General features: G+C 42.4%; 2 protein-coding genes across 7 annotated transcripts in view; one reads left to right on the top strand and one right to left on the bottom strand.

Moving 5' to 3' along the window:
- Positions 1 to 546: 546 nt before the first annotated feature.
- Positions 547 to 11,063, top strand: LOC111568409 (probable LIM domain-containing serine/threonine-protein kinase DDB_G0286997). Of its 5 annotated transcripts, XM_055010950.1 has the most exons (5): positions 547 to 698; positions 795 to 910; positions 1,012 to 1,101; positions 1,222 to 1,304; positions 1,428 to 11,063. In XM_055010950.1, the coding sequence occupies exon 5, from the start codon at positions 1,595 to 1,597 to the stop codon at positions 2,834 to 2,836; it is 1,242 nt and encodes a 413-aa protein (XP_054866925.1). In that variant the 5' UTR covers positions 547 to 698; positions 795 to 910; positions 1,012 to 1,101; positions 1,222 to 1,304; positions 1,428 to 1,594; the 3' UTR covers positions 2,837 to 11,063. The 5 variants fall into 5 exon arrangements, with proteins under 5 accessions (XP_054866925.1, XP_054866927.1, XP_054866926.1 ...); XM_055010952.1 differs by lacking the exon at positions 1,222 to 1,304 and having other exon boundaries at positions 1,012 to 1,144; positions 1,709 to 11,063; XM_055010951.1 differs by having other exon boundaries at positions 1,012 to 1,562; positions 1,659 to 11,063.
- LOC111568402 (helicase with zinc finger domain 2) overlaps positions 6,556 to 19,658 on the bottom strand; it is a 26,071-nt gene continuing 12,968 nt past the window's right edge. The window contains exons 10-21 of one of the 2 annotated variants that reach the window (XM_023270047.3): positions 16,231 to 19,645; positions 16,010 to 16,095; positions 15,694 to 15,831; positions 15,456 to 15,611; positions 14,838 to 14,982; positions 14,640 to 14,756; positions 14,217 to 14,409; positions 13,027 to 13,173; positions 12,658 to 12,867; positions 11,887 to 12,043; positions 9,261 to 9,428; positions 6,556 to 7,572 (exon numbers count right to left, since the gene is read on the bottom strand). In XM_023270047.3, coding sequence (XP_023125815.2) covers positions 7,469 to 7,572; positions 9,261 to 9,428; positions 11,887 to 12,043; positions 12,658 to 12,867; positions 13,027 to 13,173; positions 14,217 to 14,409; positions 14,640 to 14,756; positions 14,838 to 14,982; positions 15,456 to 15,611; positions 15,694 to 15,831; positions 16,010 to 16,095; positions 16,231 to 19,645 — 5,036 coding nt within the window. In that variant the 3' untranslated portion in view covers positions 6,556 to 7,468. Of the gene's footprint in view, positions 7,573 to 9,260; positions 9,429 to 11,886; positions 12,044 to 12,657; positions 12,868 to 13,026; positions 13,174 to 14,216; positions 14,410 to 14,639; positions 14,757 to 14,837; positions 14,983 to 15,455; positions 15,612 to 15,693; positions 15,832 to 16,009; positions 16,096 to 16,230; positions 19,646 to 19,658 lie in introns of those variants that run through there. The other variant, XR_004847312.2, reaches the window with a different exon arrangement.

The raw sequence follows: 19,658 nt of genomic DNA, 5'->3' as shown, positions 1-19,658 counted from the left end.
TGTTTTGCCACTATCTATCAGAGGTATTCAGGGTTTCTGATGGTGTTCAGGTTTGGTTAGTGTCTACTTTATGAAACTTCAGTAAAACATGAGACCAATAACTGTAGTCAGTTGGGAAACAAAAAAGTCAGACATCTCAGTGGCATCACAGTGTGTTGTTATTATAGGCTGTGTTGAAAAACTAATAACTGGTACTGTCATTGTGTGTTTACACACAGCGGAATTTCTATCAGTGACTCCCAGCTATAGATAAAAAATAGAAAACAACATACTAAATACAAATAAAATAAAACAAATCCTCAAAAATTTGAAAATGTAAACAGAATTAGTGCTCATGAGCAGCAGGATGAGCAGTAAAGTGCAGTCCAGTGCAGGATTCAGTTCTTTAATGCACATAGTGTCTCTGTTGTGTGTACAGAGGGGAAATGGACTGGACAGCTCATGCATCATGTTACTTCCTGTTCATTTCTAATGCGCCATGTTTTAAACGACTTTACTGTTTGGTCAACATCAGTCACGCTTTTACAACCAATCATTGTTAGCCACATTTAGTATTTTTACGTCTGAAAGCAGCAACATGACCACTTCCGGTGTATTGTGGTCACTTGACGCCGCCAGAGGGACTGAGGTAACCAGGTTCAGACGTACCATTGTTAAAGAACACGGGGTTCCAAAGTGCTGCTCAAATGGGGATTTCTGTGAGTGAACATGCATTACGAAGAATCTCACGTGGACATAATATCCCCCTTACAAATGTAATGTTCTGCGTATTTTTTTTTTTTTTTACATATTAGAGGCATGTCTTGGCGACATCTCCGTTCGAGGTGGTTCATAACGTTGGCGTTTTACAGAACTGAATGCGGAGAGTGAAAAGGGGTCAGCGGTCGTTTAAATGCTTTAAAATAATGCAGTAAGTCATGAGTTCACAGAAATTAGAAATGGATGCATCGTTGCGTTCAAGACCTTTTTCCAATCCTTTGTTTACCTTTAGCCCTGCTCCTCCCCCCGCAGGCTCTCCACAGATGGTCTCTTCCATCCGACTTCATCCAGCGTGGTGGTGCACGTGCGGCCGTCCTCGTTTCACCGGAGCACGCTGGAGGGGTGACGTAATGTCGTCAGGACGCATGCATAAGGAGACCATGATGTAATGTTGTTTATTTGTGTTTAAATATCCATTCTTATGTCAGATTGTTTTTTTTCCATAACATGTTCCTGTGTCAGGTCCAATCAGTGTGCGTGTGGACGTAACGCTGTGGTTGTGCTCATCATATATGCAGAGGTGGAGCTGGATGATTTTTAAGCGTGTAAGACCATCACTCACACTGAGGTGGCATAATGTATTTTGTTGTTTTAGGAAATCACACATCTCCACAGACTTGACACCTTTTACAGGATGCACTGACTTAAAAATTACCTTCTGTGTTCAGTGGTAGAACCAGATAGTTTCTCCTGGGTGAGACCATTAACCACACTGAGGTGGCTGAGATGTCTCAGTTTTTTCTATCTCTGAAGGCCAACCAGTCATTTCATTGGTAACTTACCATTATCATTTGCTTATGCAGGTAAGACTGCCACTAGAAACGCATAAGAACTCATGTACAGTATAATAAACTGTTTATGTAATCATGTAATCCCTCAGTCTCTTATCATCATCTCAGGAGACTTTAATCATGCATCGCTCTCTGCCACTCTCCCCACGTTCACCCAGTACGTGACCTGCCATACCAGAGACAATAAAACCCTGGACCTGCTGTATGCAAACATCAAGGATGCATACAGCTCCTCCCTCCTCCCCCAGCTGGGCCAATCAGATCACAACCTGGTGAGACTGCAGCCCATTTACATACCTATGGTGAAGAAACAACCCCCCACCACCAGGTATGTGAAGAAGTGGTCTGACGAGGCCACTGAGGCGCTGCAGGACTGCTTTGAGACCACAGACTGGGATGTGCTGTGTGGTCCACACGGGGAGGACATTGATGCACTGACGGACACTATCACGGACTACATTAACTTCTGTGCAGAGAACATCGTACCGACCAGGAAAGTACGGTGTTTCTCTAACAGCAAACCCTGGGTGTCCCTGGAACTGAAGGCCCTGCTGAAGGAGAAGAGGAGGGTTTTTGGATCTGGGGACAAAGAGGAGCTGAGGAGGGTGCAGAAGGAGATAAAGAAGAAGATCAAGGCGGACAAGGCCAGCTACAGGACCAAGATGGAATCTCACCTGCAGGACAATAACACAAGGGAGGTCTGGAGAGACCTGAGATCCATCTCTGGTTACAGCAGAGGCCATGAGAGGGGAGCTGCAGCAGGAGGCCAGGAGTGGACCAATGAGCTGAATCTGTTCTTTAACAGATCTGACTCTGCTCCCACTCCTCCCCCCTCTCATCAAAGCACCGACCAGCCAGCTCCTTCTTCACACCTCAGCTCTCTACCACCAACACCACCAACAGCACCCCTCCTCCCATCCCCGTCTTCTACCAGCTCCGGACTCCACATACAGCCACATCACCCCTCCTCGTCTCACCCCCCACCACCACCATCACCCCTCCCCCTGCCACCCTCCCCCTGCCTCTCCATAACAGCTGATCAGGTGAGAAGTGAACTTAAAAAGATCAAAACCAGGAAAGCTGCAGGTCCTGATGGAATCAGCTCCAGACTCCTTAGAGACTGTGCAGAGCAGCTCTGTCAGGTGCTGCTGCACATCTTTAACCTGAGCCTGAGTCTGGAGAGGGTTCCTCTGTTATGGAGACTTCCTGCCTGGTTCCTGTCTCTAAGACCAGGAACCCCAGGGAGCCTAACCACTTCAGACCTGTGGCCCTCACTTCTCACCTGATGAAGACCATGGAGAGGATCGTCCTCAAGAACCTCCGTCCCCAGGTGAGCCAGTATCTGGATCCACTGCAGTTCGCCTACCAACCCAACATTGGAGTGGATGATGCAGTGGTCTACCTGCTGCACAGATCACTGACTCACCTGGAGAAACCCAGCAGCACTGTGAGGGTCATGTTCTTTGACTTCTCCAGTGCTTTCAACACCATCCAGCCTTCTCTGCTCAGGGTGAAGCTTGAAGGAGCAGGAGTAGACTGTCACCTGGCTGCTTGGACCATCGACTACCTCACCAACAGACCACAGTACGTGAGGCTTCAGGACTGTGTGTCTGATGTGGTAGTCAGCAGCATGGAGGTCCACAGGGGACAGTGCTCTCCCCCTTTCTCTTCACCCTGTACACGTCGGACTTCCACTACAACTCTGGGAGCTGTCACCTCCAGAAGTTCTCCGATGATACAGCCATTGTTGGGTGTGTATCTGAAGGGGACGAGTGGGAGTACAGGATGGTCATCTCTGACTTTGTTGACTGGTGTGAGCTAAACTATCTGCAGCTCAACGCCAGTAAGACGAAGGAGATGATCGTGGACTTCAGCAGGAGGAGGACACCCCAGACTGCACCGGTGAACATCCAGGGTTTGGACATTGACATGGTGGACACATACAAATACCTGGGTGTTCACCTCAATAATAAACTGGACTGGACACACAATACAGAGGTTCTGTACAAGAAGGACCAAAGTGGTCTTCACCTGCTGAGGAGACTGAGGTCCTTTGGAGTGTGCAGGACTCTGCTCAGGACATTTTATGACTCTGTGGTAGCGTCTGCTATCTTCTATGCAGTGGTCTGCTGGGGAGCAGGGAGCACTGAAAGGGACAGAAAGAGACTAAACAGAAGGTCAGGAGGAGGTTCTGTCCTGGACTGTTCCCTGGACTCCATAGAGGAGGTGGGTGAGAGGAGGATGTTGGCAAAGCTCACATCCATCATGGACAATCCCTCTCACCCACTGCATGACACTGTGGGGTCTTTAAGCAGCTCCTTCAGCAGCAGACTGAGACATCCACCCTGCAAGAAGGAACGCTATCACAGGTGCTTCATCCCATCTGCTATAAGACTTTACAACATCAGCATCACTGGCTGATGTTAACATAAACTGGACTATATCATATCATCCCAAACCATAAAATTTGCACAGACATTATTGCACTGCTACATCTTTGCACTTTTAAACTTTATTTTTTAAGCCACTTTATACTACATTGTCTTACAGTGTGTCAATACTGTACTATTTCATCCTCATCTCTCACCCCTGTATATATTGTAAATATTATTACTACTGTTCTATTATTATTTTATTCCTATTACTATGTCTATTGCTACATAAGCTGCTGTAACAATGTAAATTTCCCCTGGCGTGGGGAGAAATAAAGGACTTATCTTAAATGAAATGAACTGGAACTCATGCAGAAGTGCTGCATATTTAATTGCCAGTGAGTCTAATTATTTATGGATAATATAGGTCTCTGCCTGGAGCCAGTCTCTTTCAGAACTGTGATGGTTCTAAACAGCTGGACTTGTAGTGTTTGGTGTCTGTATGTTTTTCAGCAACAGAAGAAAACATTTTTGTTGTCCTTTGCTGACATCAGCCCTCATGAAACAAAGAATGTCATGGACAAGGATGACTTCATCTATCTGCTGTGTCCTTCTGACAGAATGTCTGGTTTAGGAGTCCATTCAGAGAAAATCCTCTGTACATAAGCTTTACTGTATGTTTTACCGTTATGCTTGTGAAACCCAGGTGTGCATTTGCCTTACTGCTCATTCACACACACCACCTGCCCCCTTGTGCTTAGCAGCAGAACTACATTCTCTAGGCAGAAAAAAAATCTAATTTGAATTTCAATGTATTATTTGACACAGTCAAACTGAATGAAAAACAGGGGCTGGAAGTGTGCAGCAGAGGTTGAGATATTTTGACTCCAATTCAGTAGATCCCTTTCTAGAGCACAGATGTAGTCCAGAATGGATTTGGACAGCAGGTGGAATGGCAGATGGCACGTAAAGTATCTGTGTACATGCTACAACACATGTACAGTACACAGGATTATGCGGTTTTTGGGACCCTTAAGGACAAGAGCAGATCACCAGATTGACACCAAACAGCCTTGTTGCTACATACATGATACCTATTGTTTGGCTTTTTAAACAGTACTACCAGTTCATGCCCAACTCTGTCCTCCTGGTTTTTAACAAAGCATTTCTGCTCTGCATTTTTAACTAACACAGCCAAGCTTAGGGAACCCTGAGGGCACCATCAAGTCTATTTTCTATGACCTGACAAAACCCTGTTGAGCCGCAGAGTGATGTCAGGTCGAGTGATTGCACATATCCTGTTTTCCATTAAGTGTGTGGGCAGCTGCTCTCCTCAGTATGAGGCGTGAGATGAACCCCCTTTGACATACCTGCCTACACTATATTGCCAACAGCATCGGCACGTCTGTCTTTACATGCACATGAACTTTAATGACCCCTCATTCGTAATCCGTAGGGTTTAATATGGAGTTGGCCCACCCTTAGCAGCTACAACAGGGTTTAGGAGTGGGTTTTCTAGAACTTTTGACCATTCTTCCAGAAGCGTATTTGGGAGGTCAGGCACTGATGCTGGATGAGAAGGCCTCTGCTCTAATTCATCCCAAAGGTGTTCTATGGGGTTGAGGTCAGGACTCTGTGCAGGCCAGTCCAGTTCCTCCACACCAAAATTTCTAATGCATGTCTTTATGGACCTTCCGTTGTGCACTGTTGCACAGTCATGTTGGAATAGGAAGGGGCCATGCTCAAATTGTTACCATAAAGTTGGGAGTATGAAATTGTCCAAAATGTCTTGGTATGCTGAAGCATTCAGAGTTCCTTTCACTGGAACTCAGTGGTCCAGCTTAACCCCTGAAAAACAACCCCACACCATAATCCCCCCTCCACCAAACTCAGCACTTGGCACAATGTAGTCAGGCAAGTACCGTTCTCCTGGCAACTGCCAAACCCAGACTGGTCCACCGGGTTGCCAGACAGAGAGGTGTGATTTGTCCTCCAGAGAAGGCGTCTCCACTGCTCTAGAGTCCAGTGGTGGCTGCTTTACACCACTGCATCCCATGCTTTGCATTGCACTTGGTGATGTATGGCTTGGATGCAGATCGTTGGCCATGGAAACCCATTCCATGAAGCTCTCTGCGCTGTTCTGGAGCTAATCCGAAGGAAGGCCACACTAAGTTTGGAGGTCTGTAGCTATTGACTGCAGAAAGTAGTTGATTTCTGCACATACATATGCTGACCCTGCTCTGTGATTTTACGTGGTCTATCACTTTGTGGCTGAGTTGCTGTTGTTCCCAGTTGGTTCCACTTTGTTATAATATCACTAACAGTGGACTGTGGAATACTGAGTGTCAAGGAAATTTCACTAATAGACTTATTGCACAGGTGGCAACTTGTCACGGTACCATGCTTGAATTCCCAGAGCTCCTGAGAGCGACCCATTCTTTCACCAGTGTTTGTAGAAGCGGTCTGTATGCCTAGGTGCTTGATTTTATACACCTGTGGCCATGGAAGTAGTTGGAACACCTGAATTCAGTTATTTCAAGGGGTGGCCGAATACTTTTGTCACTACAGTGTACCTTCTCTAAAACCTTTTTATTAAGCTAGTTGCAGCAATAAAGTTCCACAAGACCACAAAATGAAAGCATTAATAAATCATTTTTAATGTTTTCATACATTTATATACATGTACTAAAAGTCAGTGAATGTAGAAAGGCAAAGAATGAAACAAATAATTAAAATTTCCCTGAATACAAAAATTCCAAACAAAGATAATCCCCAAACAAACAATATTAGAAGTTACCAAAAACAATATTACATAAGATCATTCACACAAAAACAATGACTGGATCAGCTGCCTTCATTTAAAAACAGGAATAAATGGCTCACTGGAGACAATTTCATACAGTAGTATTTCTAGGTCAAAAAATTAATTAAAACAACCCAAATAACAAGAGCTGAACTATGTCTTTTGTCAGCTGCCCAAAGTTAAGACTAGGATTGTGTGATACACATGAAACCATATACAGTTTAAGGAGAAGAGTGCATGCACATCAGAGCACAAAAACAATGTTGTCAAATACAAACTCACAAAACAAATCTGCTATAAAACTGGAAGACATCCATCCATCCATCCATTATCTATACACTGCATAGTCCTCATCAGGGTCATGGGGGGCTTGGAGTCTGTCCCAGCTGACTGAGGGTGAAGGTAGGGGACACCTGGACAGGTAACAGTCTATCACAGGGCTATTTAGAATCACCAGTTAACCTCAGCATGTCTATGGACTGTGGGAGGAGGCCGGAGAAAACCCACACATGAACAGGGAGAACATGCAAACTCCATACAGAGAGAGACTCAGGACCGGAACCGGGGATCTTCTAGCTGCAAGGCAACAGTGCTAACCACTAAACCACTGTGCAGCCCCACTGGAAAATATACTATGAAAAAAAACAACAAAAAAAACCACATACATATTTCAAGAAATTGTGCTGTTACTTCAGGCCCTGATGTGCTGCTTGAAGCAAAGATGGAGGGGATCAGCTACTGTCTCAGGGAACTGAGATCTTGTCTGCCTTTGCCACTGCACCGTGACGACTGTAGTGGTTCAGGAGATGTTCCCATGTTCGATTGCACCTGAGCAACTTTTGGTTCCCTTTGAGAGAGGAGGTAGGAAAACAAGAAAATATGAACTTTTTCTGATGTTACACTGGGCAAGCAATAAAAATAAACCCTGAAGAATGGTGGAAGTCCATTAGAATTTCCAGTAAAACAGCTTTGTGAACACAAAGATGAAGTTTGTCCTTTATTGGAAGTGTTATAGTGGAGATGTGTGTTTTTTTTTTTTTTTTTTTTTTGCTCTCAGCTCTCGTAGGAGGCGGTCGCACTTTTCTTCGCTCCGCAGCTATCTCTGTTCCTCCCTACCCTCATGTTTCCCTGCTTGCTGCATTTCTTCATCTTCGTCTCGTGTGTCTGACTTGGAGCGATCGCTTGGCACTGGACCTTCGAAACACCGATCATGGAATTGATTAACTGGTCTCTCAACGCAATTGACAAGATTGTCGCCACAAAGAGCACAGGCCTAGGGGAGCCTACCTGCCCGGATGGGAGTTTCGCCTCTGGTTACGTGATCGACGCCTGGGGGAAGTGGAAGGGGGTCATGTGCCTGGCACCCCTGTCCATGGAGGATGTGGAAGATGTTTATATATTCGGATTTATGATGACAGGCCTGCTGATAATTGGCTTGTTCACTGGCCTGAGCTTCTGGAAAATCAGGAAGACCGCAGACAGAAACGACGTCCAAACTCTGCTGGTCTATGCAAACGATCGGATCACGGCTGCCGATTCTCGGTATGACGAACTCAATCGTAAGATGAACAATTTGCTTGGTGTGACTGTTGATGTGAGTCGCAGATTGGAAGCCATCAGGGTGAGAATCGCTACAGCTGAGGTCTAAAATTGTTGAGAGCAGTAGGGAGAAGGTGAAATTACTTCTCTCCCGCCCAAACATGTGAATAACTGATTACATTCTGGCGCCCCTGGAACAATTACAAACTCCTCTGGAAGTTTCATGGCCAAGAGATAGCTCTCCTACACCCCCCCCCACCTTCCCAAGGAACCCTGTTGACTTTTGGACCGGGCCAACCGAGGACGTCTCCATAGCAACCTGCTGTGTTATCGCGCTCCCACCCTCGCGAACTGAGACACCGGAGGTCTGAGATGGAAGTAGATGGGCTACACTCATACACACACATCGGACTCATGAACTGAGGACTGAGCTAAACATTCGCACACACATGTCCATACCCCCCCTCCCCCCGCCTCCACAAGCTTTCCTCACTATACACAGGAGTCAGGAATCCGTGCAGTAATTTGCTGCACAGGAACCGACTAACTGTGCAGTGCTCCCCCCTCCACCACCCCACATCCTTATCCCAACTATCCTTGTCTAACGTCATGCTTTGCCTGTTTGCGGGTTTGTTTTTTTTAAGGTTCCTTCTCAAATTGAATTTCCCAAAATTGGAGGTTTCATTTGGTACAACAAGCCTTTTTTTTTTCTTCTACCCTCCGCAATCCCTACCCAGATCCCAACATGTCCTTTTTCTTTTTTTCCTCAAGAAAGGTGCGCGCAGCACTGCGCAGCAGCCGGAGCTGTCATTGGCAGGGCAGCTCAAATGAAATTTCGTTGTATATGAAAGTGTGCAATGACCAATAAAGAAAGATTAAGCGTCAAGATGGTGCCAGAGGACAGGCATCAGGAGACAACAGAAGTTATCTTAAGTCATGATGTATTTAGGTCTTTAGCATTAGCATGTAAATAATAACATAAAATAGCTCTCTTACCTATAATGCACAGTCCCTCCTTGGCCCTGGTGATTGCCACATTGATCTGGTGGGGATCTCCTACAAAGCCCAGATGTTTGGACAACCATGCTCTATCTGGTTCACTCACTATCTCTTTGCTTGGAAGGGAGCACACTGTAGAAATAATGACGTAACGCCATTCACTTCCTAGAAAACAAAATGTTGTTTATACATGAGTTATGAGCAACAATGTCTTCAAAGCAATATATTGTCTTTGTTTAATTTTATTACAAATGGCAGCTAAAGTTACTATTTTAATAGTTAATTAGTGGACTTTTCATTCAAAATGTTTAAAACTGGCATTAAACATGGCACAGCGCTATACTGGATTAGCATCTTCACCATTGGAGAAAGCAAAGCATTAAAATGAAAACGGTTACACTTCACTTATTTAACAGTATTACTTGGATGTTTCCCCGTGTAACGTTTAACTTAAGATACTTAAAGCTTAGTAGACACTTAATATTCTTGTTATTGTTAAACAACACAGTCTGATAAACCTGCAGGCAAAATAGAAACACTTTCTATTTCATCCAGTGACTGTTTTGATAAAGTTTTATTCAAACGAGGCTGTGTGCACAAAGACAAAGAAAGAAAAAGGCAGGGTTTTCTTGGTGCAGTTCTACTTAGGGTAAACAATACAGATGCTCTGTCCTTTGGCTTATTTTAATCTAATTTCTATTAAAGTTGCATCTCATTTCTGACTACCGTTATCCACAAGATATCTGGACAAACACTGTACTCCAGTAATAAATCTATCTGAAATCGTAAATTAGATGTAGGCAACCCATTCAAGACTACATTTGGTCCCAGTGTCTGTTAAGTGAAGGGAACTGCATCAGTAGCTGTAACACTTGACTAAAAATATTTTCCCTTTGAGGTTTGACTTCAGTTCTTAGCTTCTATGCCCAGTAGACCCTTTTTGAGTGCCTATCTCTTTATTTACCCTCTCTTTAAAGTTTTTCCTTTTTATTGCTTGTCAACATTGAATCATGGTCGATTCGATTCAACTTTGTTGATGAGAATTTACAGAAAGGACTTACAGACACAGATTCCTACAAAGTAATGCCAATGAACTATAAATACGAAATGTCAAATAAGGGATTACATAAGTATTCATCCCCTTTAAAGTGACTCACCTAATTCAAAACAGGTGTAGCCAACTGGTGCTAGAAGTCACACAATGAGTTAAATGGAGATTTTCTGAGTGGGTACCACAGACTGTTTATAAATATATAAATATCTTTATCTACATTCTATGGTGGGCACGCACAAGCAGCACTATTTTGAGTTGTGTGAAGTGATTGAAGGAGGGACTTTCCACATTTCAGCATTAATATTCATTCGAAAACATCACAGAGACTCTAAATTCAGTTTTGTTTATCAAAATCACAACACACCCTTTTTCACACACTTTGCAATTTCTAATCTATTAGGCAATTAAATGAAACATCCATATTCATAAAACCTTACTGCAATGGAAACAGACGTTAGCAGCTTCAAGAATATTGACTCCCACTAAAATTTTATGAAATCCAAGTTTTTTTTTTTCCATAGAAGATGTTAAGAAGAGTTTCTTCCCACTGTTTGGCATTAAGTTTGTTTAATACCTGCAGCATTAGACAACAGTAACATCCATATGTAATACTTTTGGTATTTTATTCGTTTTTAGTGCTCTATTGTGTATCTCTAATTTTCTTTGTCTTGCTCTGGATGTAGAGCACTTTGGTTCAATCTGTGGTTGTTTAAAGTGCTATGTAAATAAAGCTGGATTGGATCGGATTGGATATGTGTGTCTTCAAGGAGAGGGAGTTACACACATTTACACATGGAACTACAGCACTAATAATTTAATCAAACTCTGATAATTATCAGTGTTCTCCAGCTCTATGGATGGTATCTGTGAATGCAAGTCTTTAAGTCTTCAATACTTATGCAATCACTTATTTTATATTTCATGTTTTTCATTAATTGGCATTATTTTTTTAATTAATTGATTCAAAGGAAACTGTTTTCACTTTGGCAGGGAAGAGTCAAATTTTTGGGGAAATTGTTGTCAATAAAGCAAAACTGTATTGACCATAATTCAACAATGAAAGGTATTAAAAAGAGAACATTTTCAAGTGGGGATGAAGTTTTGTTTGTTTTTGGGTTGTTTTTTTTTGCATGACCTATATGGACAGATGTGCTTGTCTTTGCAGATGGTTCTGCTAAATCAGTACATTTAGAAATCACAGTTGACTTTTCAATTCTGAAGTGATTCCAAATTGATCACCGCTCTACCAACTGCTTCCAGTGATGATCACTGTTAATTATTTAGTTTGTGTACCTGTATTCATCCATTCACTATCTGTTGTTTGCTACATCACTGGTGTCTCATTGTCTGTCTGTAGCATTAGCTAATAAATCTTTTGTGTATAATTATCATTGGTCAACTGCACAATTCTTTTTGTTGTTGAACTTTTAGGAGTTCACAGAGTTCAAGCTTGACCAATACAAATAGATTTGATAATTTATTATTATTCAGTCTGAAATACGAACGATCAGTTAGTAGTTTGACTTTAGTAAACAAGTTGTTGTTAGATTATGTAAGGTACACTGTCACCTTGGCTTTTTGTGATTGTGGTAACTGTGATTCCATCCAAGTTTGTCTGCTTCAGCTCATCTCTGATTTCTGATACTTGGGCGTTGTAGGGTGACAGAATCACAATGCTTTTCTTGTCCACTTTGGCCTTCTCCACCAGCATTTTAGCAATCTGAGTCTGCAAAAGAAACAGTGAAGTAGCTAGAAACAATAATGATAAACATCACTGAATAAAACAGCTCCTTTCAGACATTCAGAGACAGATCAGATTAATGAGATGCATCGATAGTGCATGTAAGCCAGCTGAATTCCAGGTAATGCTTCCAGCTGTTTGTCCTTTGAACAGAATCCATATGAGCATCCTACATAGCAACCTCATGGAACCCTGAGCTCCATCACAGCTGTCGGGATGTTTTTACTTTTCTGCCTATAAAGCAGTAGTTAGATTATCCTCACACATGGACTGAGTTTTCATTTTTTTGGAAAATTTAAAATGTATTATATATAGTATTTTACATACTGTCCAATCTTGTATATATAACAACAAACCATACTGCTGCTCTTTTGGTCAATGTTGGGGGTATGTTTGAATGAAGCTGTGAGCAACATTAATACAAAAATGACCCATGTCTGAATGACAAGATGTCATTAATTCAACAGAATGATGAAGCCTGCAATGTTACACATCTCATGTCTGAAAAGAGCAAATGACTATATTCAGCTACATGGTAAACAGAACTAATCACAGCTTTATGTCTCACATACATTACACTTTAAAGAGGAATACCGTACCACTTTGTCTCTCTCTTGCCGATTTGCTCTGGAGTTGGTGTTGCCCTTGGCTGTCTTGACAACCAGATGGACGGTCTCTCCTTTGACATGCCCAAAAACAATTGGCATCACCTTGTTGTCAACACGCAGGACACTGCTCGGCTGCTTCACCCCAGTTTTCAGCTTTCCTCCATAAAATTCTTCTGATGGGAACTCACATATGTCCTCATGCTAATAAAGTAAAACACAATAAATAACCATATGTGGGTGTATCTATCTATCTATCTATCTATCTATCTATCTATCTATCTATCTATCTATCTATCTATCTACATATATATGTCACTGGTCACTGCAGTTGACTACATAATGCATACTTAATATTCTCACCATTCTGTATTGGGTATTTAGCATTACTGCCCTTTTCTCATGGATTGCATAGTAGCGTTCAAACAGAGACTTGGTCATCCCGAGCTTCTTTGCGTGCACATTGGTCACAATGGGTTGTAGCTGTTTGTGGTCTCCAATCAAAACAATCTGAAATCAGTAAAGTAGATGTTAGTTTAATATTCAGCATGACTCAGCTTGATGACCAATACGTAGTCCTCTTTACCCAAACAGGGTGGATAAACATGGTTAAAAAAAACAAGTGTCAGCCGAGATTTTCAGGCTTCATCATTTTTGCGATGACAATAAATGATGGGTTAAATATATGTACTATATTACCTGAAAAATGCACTTTAAGTTAAACACAGGACATGATAACAATTTAAACCTGGTATGAACTTGGTATAATGCAGTAAGGCAGCTCTAATAGTTTTCTGTGGTGGATTATCCATCTTAATCACAGTGCTCATCACCCTGCATGCAAATGTTCCACAAAATTTGACTAGTCACTATTTTGAGGGAACATCAGAGCTGCTTACTTCACTTAGCTCCACCCATGATGAGTATGATTGGTTTAAAGAAATCCTAAAGGCCATAGCCAGAGTGATAGTGCAGTTCAGTCAGTAAAGTGTACAGTGACCAAAGTTAAGGTTGAAAAATATATGAATATTTGGCTACTGAATTGGTCCAGCATTAGTTCATTAACTGACAACCTCACATGTGACTCAGAGCTGAGCAGAGCTGACCATGCAAGTTAAAGCCGAGTCTTAAAAAGCAACAAAAAAGCAGCTAATGACCAAAAGCGTGTCTGCCAATGGAAGTAGCACACAGGCATTTCTCCATTTCACTGTGGTTTGAATGCAGAGGAACGCTTGTGTGCTCACATCCAGAAAAATGCATCAAAGCCCACTGGACCACACTTCATCTGTCAGCAGGACAACAATCATAAACATATGACATTAATGTGACAGTGGGGCTAGACGAAAGAAAAGGAAATGTGGGCACTATGGGTCACTCTGGCAAGCATTGCACATAATATTTTACTATGTACCACAGGGACCCTGATATGACTGGTTTAAAGTAGCTCATTGTAAAAATTGTTCTTTATGGCTCAATCAAATGCGACATTTAGCATCATGAAACTAAACACATTAATGTAAGTGCTGATGGGAAGTTCAGTGGAAAAAGCACACCTTCTCTGGTTTGTTGCAGACCAATGGAATCAGGGCCTGGGGTTCAGTGGCCATCGCACATTCATCAATGAGGATCTGACGGGCTCTGACTGTCTTAGTCAAGCTTGGGGTGGAAGACTGTGTACATGTGCACAGTATGATGTCATGCTGTTGGAGCTCATGTGCCCGAGCATCTCTGAGAAGGTCTGTGTAGCTAGGAGGAAAAACAATTATAGAATTTGAAGAGTAGGCATTATGAATTAATTATCAATACAAATCTTTTTATTATTATTGTTATTATTTTTAATCACCAATTAACAACCGCAATAGAAATAAAGTAATTGCAAATACATAGTGACATAGTTATGTTGTTTGGTGATTAATTGCATTTGCAATACAACCTATGTTGACTAAAAGTCTGGTAAACACTGCACTGCAACTTACTCTTTCACCTCCTGAGCAGTCAACTCCTCTCTGCGTCGAATGCGTTCGTCAAAGTTTTTAATTTTATCTGCACAAGGGTTTGGAGGCTCTCGCATGCGGTGATGCAGAGTGATGCTCCTAGAACCAAGTAATGTGTCAGTTTGGAGAAGTGTTAAGGAAAGTCTTCCAAAGGGAGTATTATGAATTGGGCTAAAATACCTGAGCTCTGGTTTGGAACGATCTTGGCGGAGGGTCCTTTGGGAAAACTGAAGGTTGCTGTCTGGAATAGGGTAATCAAGCATCTCCACTTGTTGGCTGTAGACTCTCAGGGGTCTCAGGCTGTCAGTGAACCTCATCAGATACTCTGTGTCACAGCATTCAAAGGACAGGCAGCACATGTAGGATTCATTTGACTCAGTAGTGGTTACATACATCTCTATCATACATCTATACACCACTTAATCCTCATTAGGGTCATGGGAGGGTGGAGTCTATCCCAGCTGACTGAGGGTGAAGGCAGGGGACACCTGAACAGGTAACAGCCTATTACAGGGCTACACATGGAGACAAACAATCACACTCACATTCACACCTACAGATAATTTAGAATCACCAATTAACCTCAGCATTTTTCTGGACTGTGGGAGGAATCTGGAGAACCTGGAGAAAACCCACCATGAACAGGGGAACATGCAAACTCCATGCAGAAGGGATGACAACCGGGGATCTTCTAGCTGCTAGGCAACAGTGCTAACCACCCAGCCACTGCACAGTCCCAGTGGTAGTTACAGTAATGACAAAAATGCAGATGAACCTTTAGCACATAAAGTAACTTGCCTGCCACAACATCAACAGACTTGTTGGATGGACCACAGTAGAGAATGACTTCTTTTTTGTCCTTGTCCTTTGGGTCATCAAACTTCCTTGGGTTCTTAGCGTTCAGCTCAATAAACCAGTACACTATGTACACACCAACTACTGTCTTTCCAGTTCCTATCAGACAAATGAAAAACAAAAGCTTAAACCTGACCTATGAATATGAAGCATTGATGTAAACATAAGTTCATAGACTTACCAGGTGGCCCCTGTATTAGTGTGAAGGTCTTATTTAAAGCAGCCTCCACAGCAAGGTACTGACTGTCATTTAGCTTTGGGATTCCATTGGGTAGCTCTTTTCTCATGATTTGCCATTTTAGCACACTGCATTGTACTACTGCAAAGACAAAAGGGGAAATGGTTTGTTTTATCGTTGTTCTTTTTATAAACACATGAAAATAAAATCCAACAAATGTATTAAAAAAATAATAAAATGACACAATCTATATTTTACGTGCAACTCAAAAGGATTTTAACAATTAGAAGTACTGGTTGCTACTGAAAATTGGACATACTCTCTTTTGGAATGTGTTTTCCAAGTGCTATGATCTGAACAATATCACATGCCGTTCTTAGGCTTGCAACAGCAGTTTCTGTTCGGCTGTGTAAAATGAGAAAGAAACAATTAATGAATTTTTCACTGAAGGAGGAAAAGAATTTTTGTGTCAACTGGATCAAGTCAGTTAATTCAAACTACAAGCAATGTAAGGAGAAATTGAACAACACCTAAACTTACATGTCTGGAAGTTGCTTTGGGATTATTTCAACGGTGAAACGGGTGTTTTTCTGAAAAATGCAGTCGGTTATGGTCTCCATTGGCAGGTGATTGATGTAGAACTCCACTTTGCTTCCATCATTTTTTCGTTTTTCTTCATTGTTTGTGACACCATGGGCAACCCATGTGAACACTCTTGGGTCCACTGGTGCTGAATGCTCCAGATCTGAAGTCAACTTCAGACCTCTTTTTCGTATGCACAGTAAGCACTTTGCAAGTTCAATTTTAATGGCCCATTGATTGATCCATTCCACAGGTAAAAAGAAGTCTCCTGTTAGTGTTCCTTCCTGCTTTTGCTTAAAGTTTACCACCAGGTTCTCAATGACAATGCTGTCACTTTCAGTCACTGCATGGGTAGCAGACTCCATCTCACACAATGGCCTCCAGATCCGTACATACTCTGTGGTGTCTCTATAAAAATCCCTTGATGGATGATGTGCAGATTTGGTGAAGCATGTGGTGGGGTTGCGGACATGGTCCACACAGATCTCAAACTTTGGTTTAATGTGAACCAACTGAACAGTGGGAATCTGATGACCTCTTTTCATCTCTGATGTCATTTGAACCTGAAGGGTGTCTCCTTGCTGCAACTGGAGGTGGATGTCAACCCAATGCTCACTTTCTACCTCTGGTACCTTGTGCTTCTCAGGACTGCATGCGTTAGTTTCAGAATGAGGAATGTTTGAGGACTGTGGCAGAATAGTTTGTTTTTCCACTTGCTTGGTGTCAGCATCCATTATGAGAGATCTAGCATGATCCAAATTTCCTTTGTCAATTGCCTCAACAGTAGCTTTCCATATTGTCAGTGGAAGCTCAACATAGGGACCACGGTCTTGCTTTGTTTTCAGCTCCTGGTGGATTTGCATTGCGTCAGCTGCGTAGATCCGCCTTTTCCATTTAAGAGTGATGCTGTGATTTTCTTCATCGTAAAGTGGTTGGTCATCTAACTGTAAATCGCTGTACATTACTGATAAACTCCTAGCAAATATGTTCTTGTTAAAAGGAAAGGATACTGCAAAGCCGTCTCCCTCAGGATCCATACGAACAACAAAGGCTAGCTTTGAAGCACTTTGTTTTTTCATGCTCACTGCATAGGAGATCTGCTCAGCCTTTTGTTCATACTCCTTGGCATTCTTGAGGTGGTCATCAAATTGGCTGCACAAAGAGATGATATCTCTCTGAGTGTATTGGACTTCCCTCTTACATATGACAGAGTGCAAGAGTCTCTGCAAGATGATGTCCATGTACCGCCGTATCGGTGAAGATGCTTGTGTGTAAGATGTTAACTGCAGAGAATAATGTCCAACCTCTGCTTCAGGAGAGGAGCGTGAGCAGATGGCATACGCTTTGCTGGAACACCTTTTGAAATGATCAATGACTGGCTGGAGCAGAGGGTGGATGTCATCTGCAGCAATCAGGTCAACCATTTTGTCTGTGTCATCTGTTCTGGCAGCTGACTGGATATCTTTCCAGACTTCTGTGAGTATGTGGAAGTTTTCGCAGCTTGGGTTGTGGTTGTCATTGTCAAATCTGTGCCTCACATGGAAAGACAATGGTATTAATTGTGCAAATTTCTCCTTGAATTCCTCTTCCTTGTTCGGATCTGGTCTTCTCTGACAGCGGAGGGGTGTGCAACGCCTGGTTTCTTCAGAGCTGATCAAAGTCTCAGATGCATGTTTGTTAAATAACACGCTCAGCTCTTCAATCATCAGATGGGCTTTGCGTTTTCCAGGCACCCTGTCATCAGATGGTGAATAAGCCCAATCCACAAGTCTAATCATCCTTTGAGTTTTAGCAAAACAGTAAGCCACTGTGACACAGTCCTTCACTGTATCAAATTTGGGGCTCTCTTTATATCTTTCAGAGATGATCTGTTCTGCCTCTTCATATGATAACTGCACGTTAGACTTGATCAGAGAAAGCTGAAATGTGGGCTCGCTGATGATCCTGTTTGTTTTCTTTTCTACTTTGAACATCAGTGAGACCACTCTGCGATCTTGACCTTCCAGAAGACTGAAGCGTCCAGTGCTCAGGTGTTCGGGGAACATATGAATAGGTTGTTCCCCTTTGGCGTAGTATGATGTGCCACGATCTTTCACATATTCATCTAGTTCACAACCTGGACTCACAAAACTTGCCACATCTGCTATATGGATCCCCAACTCATAATGGTCACCAATATCCCTGACACTGATGGCATCATCCAAATCCTTTGCTCCTGCTGGATCAACAGTGAACGTGATTGCCTCTCGTTCATTCCGTCTGGGTTTACTGTCTTCATTTGCTAAGAAGAAACCTTCATCGTTTTCACGTGTAGCAGCTGCAACTCTAAATTCTTCTTTCAGTAGCCAACGCATATCATTCAGAGATTCGACTTTTGGAAAAATATGTGTGACATTCCCCAAGGGAAGTAAACAATGCTCTTTCCATCCAATCACTTGCACTACAAACACACTGTTTCTGTTTTCATTTAGATGCTGAAATCTTTCAATTGTCCAGCGCCCATCAATTCGCTCCCATACTGGAATGAAGTTGCGTCTTTTTTTACTGATGTGTATGCATATTTTGGGTGCACTTTTCAAAATGGGCATCATTGTCCTTGTGATAAAACTGCTGTGGTCATTTTGCCTTTGTTTGCTGTGATCTTTTTCCTCAAGTAGGCACACAAGTTCACGGGCTGATTCATCTTTCTTGGTAATGCCAACCACCTTTGTTGTTTTTGCTACCTTTTCTGTTTGTAAGACCACTTCATCTCCAGTGAAGGCCTTGCCTAAGTTCCACCTTCCTTGAATCTTTATATGTTTGGTAGGGTTATGAGCCGGAATGACATAACCCCTGTTATATGTCTCCCTAATAAGCTTTCCTTGCTGGTAAACCTCTGGCTGTTTTTCACATAACTCCAAAAGATGGATGTCATCAGTGATACGGAGTGGTGCTCTTGACTTGTAGTGATTCAAGTCTACCAATTCCAAACTGTCTTCATCTGAACTAAATTCAGTTTCCAGCTGTTGATATTCATCTTTCAACTCTTGAAGAATTGCATCGCACAGAATGTTGCTCTCATCCACATGTTCATACTTGTGGAACCTTGCAGTTTCCGCAACATCTTTTTCAAAGAAATCTTTGGTGAAATGTTGTGGTGCAACATTGCTGTTGCTGATGCAGTGGTCTATGAAGCTTTTCCATATTCCTGAGCACTTCCCAAAGCAACAGAGGGCGGCAGCATCTCCAACTACAACCACTTGAGACTGAGCCCTCGTCATTGCAGTGTTTAACACACGGGCATCATTGAACAGCTCCAGACCATGCAGTTGAGATGTTGTTAGGCTGTCACGTGTATGCACAGCTGTCATTATGATGGCCCTGAACTGTTTGCCTGTTGACACATG

The sequence above is a fragment of the Amphiprion ocellaris genome, chromosome 5, assembly GCF_022539595.1.
Source record: "Amphiprion ocellaris isolate individual 3 ecotype Okinawa chromosome 5, ASM2253959v1, whole genome shotgun sequence".
Lineage (NCBI taxonomy): Eukaryota > Metazoa > Chordata > Actinopteri > Pomacentridae > Amphiprion > Amphiprion ocellaris.
The sequence above is the reverse complement of the archived record's forward strand: the minus strand, read 5'-3'. Positions and strand labels throughout refer to the sequence as shown.